The following is an 8,906-nucleotide window of genomic DNA, read 5'->3' as shown; positions in this document are numbered from 1 at the left end:
CTGGAGACTCAAGGGAAAACATTAATTTTGTAATTCATTTTTAGGAAAGACAATTAGCTGTTGTGTAATGGAGAAAGGAATGGTCCAATAGCTGAAGATATATTAAAGGAAACCAAAAGACGTTTAATTCTTTTGATACCATTTTTGTATTCCAAAGAAAGACTAGAAAACATGATTTACCAAGAACTGTCCCTTTAAAATTATACTTCAACAATTATTACTGGGATAAGAAAAAAACAGATGTTTACCACCTTCTGTGGGGAGGCTGGTTGGTAACTGTGGTGAAGTTATTCTTCTGGTGGTGGTTAAAACTTTGAATTGTGTAGTTGTTGATTGCACAGTTGTGGTTGTCTGGGAAGATGTTTCACCTGACTCTATGCTGTCACACATCTTCTCTTTGGACTGATGACAAAGACAAAAAATAAAATCAGAATTAATAGAGAACACATCTTTTTTAAATCAGGTAAAATGATTTCGTTATAAAAATAATATGAATCAAGAACCTAAGAAAATAGATCTAAGAACAAGATTCTAAGGCCAAATTATGAAGAATATAATTTTGGAATGGACTACATTTATACATTATATTAACTAAAATTGTGAAAAAATCAGGGTAAAAAGAAATGCCACATCATTCTCATAGATGATACTGCATTTGCCATGCTATAATTGAGGTGGATATATATACATTTATGTGTGTACATACACACACATATAGATGTCAGAAAATGATTTGTTTGAATACTTTTATTTGTTGTAGTTAGCTCAGTATATGACATATTTAAGCATTTAACAAATGTTTGTTTAATTGAATTTACTATTACAATCAAGCATCCATTTAGAATATTGCTATAGTTTTATTGTTATTTATCATCAGTGCCTTTATCTGTTATTATTTTAATTTATCCCTGCACTATCTTCATTGACAGGAACAATGCAGAAGAAAGAATAATTTTTTTTTTACCTCTTCCCATTTGGCACATTTTTTTTTTTGGATAGTTGTCAAAGGTGAATAAAAGAATCTAAGACTTTTTAAATGACAGTCACCACTTTTGTTTACCATATCTTCTTTAAAAATTGATGGAAAATGTGAAAACATGGAATTATTTTCTTCATGTCACAGAAGGATATCTACAAGATTATTTGGATACTGGATGGAGAGTAGAGTAGAACATCTTAGAATGCTCTCTCTCCTCAGCTCTATCTAATGACTTCCCTGGATTCCTTTAAATCCAACTAAAATCCTAGTTTTTCCAGAAATCTTTTCCCAACCTCTTTTAATTCTAGTACCTTCCATCTATCAAATGTTTCCTATGTATCCCGCATATTTTTGTTTTCACATTGTCTCCCCAATTATATTTCAGCTCCTTGAGGGCAAAGATGGTCTATTGTGTCTTTTTATATTACAACTTTTTAGCACAGTGTCTGGAACATAATAGGTGCTGAAAAGATGTTTATTAATTAGTCCTCTTCAAAAATGGAGGCAAAGAATTTATTCCTAGAATCTATGAACAATAATCTTTATATGGCATAGGTAAAAGTAAGGATTGGCATTATTTTCATTTTAATTTTATGAACTAAAATTAAAAGGAAAATGTTAGTTTTAGTGTTTATCTAGAATAAAGTTCACTATGCAACAACATATGAGCTTGTGCTATTAAGTGATTTACATACCTCTTCAGGGCAACCACTGTCTACCCAATCTTGCCGGTGTCGATCAAATCCACTAGAGCATCTTGATATAAAGGTCAAATTATAGTCCATAGAAGAAAGATACAAAACACAGAAGAGAACAAGAGGGAGAGAGTAGAAAGAGAAATGGTAAATCATCTATTTAAAATTTTTCTCACTTTAGCATATTAGAAGATTTATTTTAGAGAATATGCAATTTGAAAAGCCTAGAATTGTTTAAGTTTTTCAGAGTGGTTGGTCACTCTCTTGATTGATCCATTATTACAATTAACACTCATCAGTAAATTTTTGGTCTAAATAACACTACCATGCTTTAAGTCTGATTTCTAATGTTTATTTAAATCCCATTTATGGTAAATAAGATGTGATATTTTCCTATTTGCATATTAAGTTTCCCGGTCCCTTGAAATGAATATTGGCATATTTCCACTAAATAATCCATACTATGACGATCTCATTTTGGGGATTCAGATCTGTATTAAATGAAATGCATCCATTTCACAGACAAAAACATTCTTACTGATACAGGAATTTATAACTGGAAAGAAGTTGGTAAGATCCTTTCTACTCATACCACTGTAGGATATAAAAAGCACAATAACCATAATCTCACATGAGTTTTCTAGACCTAACATGACATTTTTCTTCCTCAGACCACATCCAGTTATAGCACAAATGTCACTTCTTTAAAAAAGCCACTCCTTATCACTTAAGCATGAAGTTATTATTTTCTCAACACTTCTCAGGAATTCTTTAAATTTTATGTTTCTTTCGTGTTTTTCCAATTGGAAAGAATATAAGCACCATGTGAGCAAAGACTATTACTTTGTCTCTGTTATTTTCTTCAACACATTAACTTTCAAATTACAGGCCTTCAACAAATATGGATATGACCCAGACTAAATTTTTGAAATACATATATTTCATTCTCAAATTCAAGGTAGCCATGGAAGATATATTCATTATAGTATGTTTTACATTTTATGGTCCTAATAGCACTTTAATCTTGCTGCTTTGCAGAATTTTCCTCCAAATATTTTATTGAGAGTTCATCTAATAATTTACTAATCTGTTCTTCTTATTACTCGCTCTTTTGTCATAGACATTGTGCCATGGTATGAATGAATATAATTTAACTGAGGTGGGATGAGTTACAGCTGACTTGTTAACCGAAAAGACTAGACCTATCATTTTTTTTTCCTCAAGAAGGATGATTACAACTAGTTTCCTTAGCTCTATTTGTATCTGTAACAAGCTAACTGAAGTAGTGAATAAATAGATGGTTATAATAATCATAAGTTTTCCCCTTTTGGGCCAATACTTTGGCATATTAGCCATTTAAAATATGATCTATGTGTTTTAGTTGCTCTCCTGGAGGGCTTCTCTGATACTTCATTGTGGTGTGAAAGTGATCCTAGGTTCTTAAAATCTATATGCTTGCAGAAAACAAAAATCTTACAGGTCCTGTCTAAGTTCCAAAAGACCTAGAAACATTAGTTATCAAACATACCCTAACTATTCTAAGAGACACTGATCATCAAGAGACTAACTAGTCAGCTCCTGGATAAAGATTTTCGGTTTTGGGCACAAAAATTCCTAAAATCTACTCTGAGAGATATCAAAGGTTTTTTTTTTTTACACAAGTAATCTGGGTGGAAAGAATGCTTGCATCGATGAACAAGAGGACTTTTCAAGTTATAATTCATCAAAGAACTCAATTTGTTTAATATGAAGCCTTTTTCTTTTCAATTGTTTCCTCCTTCTCATCATCCTTCTAGCACTTAGCACAGTGCTTGTCACACAGCATGCATTTAATAAATATGTATTTAATGACTCACTTTCTCCTTAGGGAAAAATGCTTTTGAATAAGAGGAAGGTGGCAATTGTCCAGGAAAATGCATCTTGGGGGGAAAAGTGATGGCAGCTATTTTTACAAAGCACCTAAGCTTTACTTTCTGAACTTTTGAAGCATTCCAATTCAGTGGAGAATGTGATTTTCTGTTTCATATTTTAACAAGATACTTCAAATTTGGAATCCTGTGGTATAGAGGGCCTAATTTATGATCTAGTGGCAATGATTGACCATGACATGAGGAGCAGTTAATGAGTTTTTAAAATGTATCAGTGGTACTTACAAAGAAATCTATTTAGAAGAGCATAAATTCCCAATCTGATACTATCAGGAACTTTGAAAGACAGTATAGTAGAAAACCATAGGCTTTGGAAATACAGGAAAAAGGTTCATGGTTCACCCACAGATGCTTAAAATTTATGTGGCCTTGGCAAGTCATTTAAACTTCCTGGCTCTTGTTTTCTCATCAAGGAAAAAAAATAAGGTAATTAGATTTACTAGATCAAGGGGTTCATGAACTCTGGCTTCATGAACATTTAAAATTATATTTTGATAACTGCATTTCATTATAATTGGTTTTTTTTGCAGTCTCTTGTATTTGACTTTATACATTTAAAGCCATGCTAAAAAGAGTTCCATAGGATTTCTCAGGCTACCAGAGGTGTCCAAGACATGAGAAAACTAAAGACTATCTATAGCATATGGACGCAAAAATTACTTTTCCAGATTTAGACCTAGGATCTTATATAACCTCAAAGAGAGCAGAAGGTAAACAGAATATAAAACTGTAAAGTAAGGTTAAGACATTCATCACCAAATAAGCAGATATATTGTTGATCAAAAGATTTATAATTAGAATACCAAACCATTCCAGTTTTATGCCAAGAAAAACCCAAATGGAATCACAAAGAGTGGGGCATGACAGAACCAAGTGAACTAATTATAATGAGAATCTGATTTACAATTCAAAGTTAAAAAACCAAGCAGGATCCCTGTTATTTTGTTTGTATGAAATCAGAAGTATAAGAGCGTTATGGCAGTGTGATGGTGAAGTTAGACAGGTGACTATAAACCTGTCAGTTTCTCCCTTAGTCAGAATCATAAGGCAACTAGTAACAGTGAACTCTAGGAAGGAAATGTAAGTATTAAAAAAAAGAACTATTCTCTGTAGTTCTAAGGTATCTTCTTAAAGCATCATACAGCAGAGAAAGCAGGTTTCCATCCATCAACAAATAGAATGGCAGAATAAAATTTTATCCTAGATAGGTTAGTCTGTTAAGAGTTTGAAAGATGTTTCTGGGCAAATTGCAAAAAGTTTGCACCAAGCTCTGGTATTATCATAATTTTAAATGTGGCCCAGGCCAACTGGTGTAAGGTAACTTCAGTTTAAACACTTGTAATTCATCTGGTTAGTGTGCCCTAAAAGTCTGCTGAGGGGCAACTAGGTGATGCAGTGGATAGAGTTCTGGGCCGCTATCTACTTCATGAGCTCAAATTTGAGTTCAGACCCTTGGTACCCTCGGTAGCTTTGTGAACATGGGTTAATCATTTAATCTTGTTTTCCTCAGTTTCCCCATTTGTGAAATGAGAAGGAAATAACAAATCACTCAAGTATCTTTGCCAAAAAAAAACAAAAAAAAACAAATAAAACCACTTAAATCTTGTCAGAAAGAGTTGGACACAATTGAAAATAACTGAACAATAAAAAATCAAACTTTATACTCCATCTTGACCATTCATCAGTTTGTGAAGACATTCTAATGAATTAATATATGATTTGAAAACATCTCTAAGAGAAAGTTGTTTGATTCTAAGGAAATAGATCTAGAAAACACATAGGAGATATACAGAAATACAAAGACACATTGACTTAGAGAGGATATGTCTATTTCAATTATTGAAGTTGAATCTTTAAGTTATTGCCTTCAGGGACTTACTTGTGTTTCAGATTCAGCCTTTACTATGACTTTCATGAACAATTCTTCTATAGCATGAGAATGATAAAACAGTCTTATTTGACTAAATCTTGTAATGAATGAGAACATGACAAAAAGTGCCATTCAAAGATGGAAGCCAAAAGAGATAATTGAATTACTTAACCTGCAGGTGGGATGCTGACTTTGTGTAGAACTCATCAGGAAAATCTAATACATACATACATATATACATATACATATGTATATGTATATGTATATATGTATGTATGTGTATACATATATGTATATATGTAATTTAAAAATCTATATCTATATGGATTTTCTGTTTCTACCTACAATTTACAATAGGTTGATCCCTAATTTTAGTTTTCTTTATATATAACATTTTCTTTATATATAAAAATGTATCCCTCATAGTACAGAGTCTTAAATGAGCTGTATCCTCCATCCTAATACCATATTAAGTTATTACCATTATATTTTGTTAATATGCCATAATCTGTTGGATGACATGCTCAAAAGAAAATTCAGCACCTTTTCCACAACTTCAACTGACCTTCCTTTAAATATTCTTGTTTCTATCGAGGATATCAGCTCTATCTTAGTCACCCAGCTTCTTAGGATTATACTTGATCCTTCATTCTTTCTTGTACCTTATATCCAATATGAAATTATATCTTAACCATTTCATATCCACAAGATCATACTTATCTTCCTGTAGATTTACTCCTTTACCCTTCCTCTTATATCAGGCCCATAACAACTCTAACCTGGACTAGTTTTATTATGGATTTCCAATATTCCAGTCTATTTTTTCCAAACCATTTCACACAGAGCTGCCAAAATAATCATCCTAACACACATGTAAAAATCTTCAGTGGTTTCCTGTTACTGCTAAGATAAAATACAGACTCCTCACACTAGCATTTAATATCACCCACAATCCAATCTAGCTCTAACCTACCTTCCAGACATTTCATATTGACTCCTCCCTTACTTTTATGTATTCCACATTCCAGCCAAACTGGACCGACTTCTAGACATTCTCCAAACTCAGCATTTCATATCCTACCTACATGATTTTGAACAAGTTATTTCCCAGTCCTGGAATGTATACTTTCTTAATCTGTTTAAGTCTAAGTGCTCATTCTCTTATAAATTTCAGCCCAGGTGCTGTCTTCAAATAAAGCTTTCCCTTATCCAACCATCTAGATCAGTGGTTCTCAAAGTCTAATCCAGAGCAGCCTTGGAATCTCTGAAATCCTTTCAGAGAGTCTACAAATTCATAATTAGTTTTTATTTTTAATGTGATCAATATCTATAACTATAACCCACATAAACAAAAATTCTTTGGACAGATCCTCAATCATTTTTAATAGGATAAAGATATTGAGAACAAAAGTTTGAGGACCACTGATCTAGATGGTACAAAGGGATAGAATACTAGAGAGAGAGAGAGGTGAAAACATCTAAATTCAAAACGAGATTCAGATACTGGCTAGTTGTGTGAACCTGGACTCTAAACTTCTGGTGGTTTTAATTTTCCTATAAATAATAGAGGAAGACTTCTCATGATTATTATAAGGATCAAATGAGATATTAATAAAACATTTAGCAAATCTTAAGATTCTATATAAATCTGTTATTATAATTGTTATTGTTAGTCTTTTATCTCTTGTCAAATAATTTTATATTTATTGTTCAGTTCACAGATTGTATTCCTACTAGCCCTTCAGTCTTGACAATATCAACTCCTGGAGAGCAGGGAGACCATAATACTGGGATTTTTGTTAACATCAGGTCTTTAATAAGCACATGAGTTGAATTGATTGATGTTATTTGGATGGATATTTAAAAAAGAGCTTCAGAAACAATTCCATTTATCAAAGAAATTGTGATTTACGAGGGAAATTCAGAAAATATACCTTCTTCTCCCTCCTCTCTTTCAAACTCTTTCTCCGCCTGCTTCTCCATTTTTCCTCCCCCTGCCTCTCTCTATCTTTTTTTCTTTCTCTCTGTCTCTCTTATAGGTACATGTTTATATATGCACACATATTTATACTTATACAGGTATATAAATTTATCTGCCTTTTAATGGAAATGTAGAACTCCAGGGAAGGAAAATCCTCCTACCAAAGCTGATGTATGGATGAGCAACTATTGTACATCTTTGTCTTAGAGAATTTCCTAGAGCCCTGAATTGATAAGAGATTTGTTCAGAATCACACAGTAATATATGACTTGAATCGACATCTTCCTAATTTTTAGGTGCCTTTTCTACTCATGCCTCTTTACAATAATCCTTTTCATGAAGAAATTAACATGGATTAAAAAGATAAATCTTATTTTCCTTAGTTTAAAATGAGTTAACATATGTTAATGAAACTTATGAGTAAATACTATTACTATGTCTTTAAAAAACCCACATAGACACAGATGCACAGACATATACAAAAACTTCACAGTTGTAGAGAACCAGTTCAAGAATGCTTTTCTGAATTACTATCTAAAGTTAATGATCTGCAAAATTCCAAAAACTCAAGACAAATATCTTAGCAGATGATCTGATGGTTGATGTTGCCCAAACAGTCACATGGGGAATTTCTACATGTATTATGGCATGACATCTTTATGGGGGAAAAAATTACATATTGGATATAAAATATTCTTGAAGTATTATAAAATGACAGGGAGAAAGTGTGTTTCCAGCAGATATGAAATGGAAAATGGCTTAGAAAACTGACTATATTTTATACCAGAAATTATAAAAAAAAGGTGAAGATACATAGAACAGATATAGTATAAAATAGTATGGATTCTTATATAGCACATGCACAGAACCAACAAGGAAACTATTTTTGTTTAACATCTACAGGGATATTAAATCCAAAAAATTAAATAAGGTAAAACAATTAGTTAAGAATTCCTTTTTAAGTGGCCTCTGGAAGATGAGTATAGAATCTGGTTACCTTGAGGAAGTCACTTTAGGTTAGTCTTTTCTCTTCTAAAATAGATTTAATTGCTACAAATAACCTGAATTTTCATGAAGATGAGATTGGCAGACTTCTGGAGGTGCAGCCAAGCAAAGAGTAGAGAAAGCAGTCAATACTTCCCTCTAACTTCAAAATAAAGCCTCAAACCAAATTCTGGAGGGGCAGAGCCAACAAAAGTTCAGAGTGAGATGTTCTTGCAGAACAATTTAGGAGGTTTGAAAGAGAGAACTGTGACAGAGATGAAAGATAACAGAGAGCCTACCTGGACCAAAAAATGGCATGGGGAAAATGAAAGTAGCAATTTTGGATGCTTTTAAGTCAGAGATATTGAGAGGACTTGGAAATTTGTCAGAAAAATAGGGTACCTCTTCTGCTAGCAATGGATGCAGAACATGAAGCTGTTTGGCAATTCATTGCCTATTTTCACTTCTG

At 32.6% G+C, this 8,906-nt stretch overlaps 1 protein-coding gene across 2 annotated transcripts in view; it reads right to left on the bottom strand.

Annotated features, from left to right (window-relative positions):
• The window catches only part of PLXDC2 (plexin domain containing 2), a 518,304-nt gene that overhangs the window by 59,748 nt on the left and 449,650 nt on the right, over positions 1–8,906 (bottom strand). For both annotated transcript variants that reach the window (XM_052000461.1, XM_052000460.1), the window contains exons 10-11: positions 1,675–1,735; positions 252–402 (exon numbers count right to left, since the gene is read on the bottom strand). In XM_052000461.1, coding sequence (XP_051856421.1) covers positions 252–402; positions 1,675–1,735 — 212 coding nt within the window. The remainder of the gene's footprint in view (positions 1–251; positions 403–1,674; positions 1,736–8,906) is intronic.

Source organism: Antechinus flavipes, chromosome 5 (genome assembly GCF_016432865.1).
Source record: "Antechinus flavipes isolate AdamAnt ecotype Samford, QLD, Australia chromosome 5, AdamAnt_v2, whole genome shotgun sequence".
Taxonomy (NCBI): Eukaryota; Metazoa; Chordata; class Mammalia; order Dasyuromorphia; family Dasyuridae; genus Antechinus; species Antechinus flavipes.
This window is presented reverse-complemented; position numbering and strand designations above follow the sequence as displayed.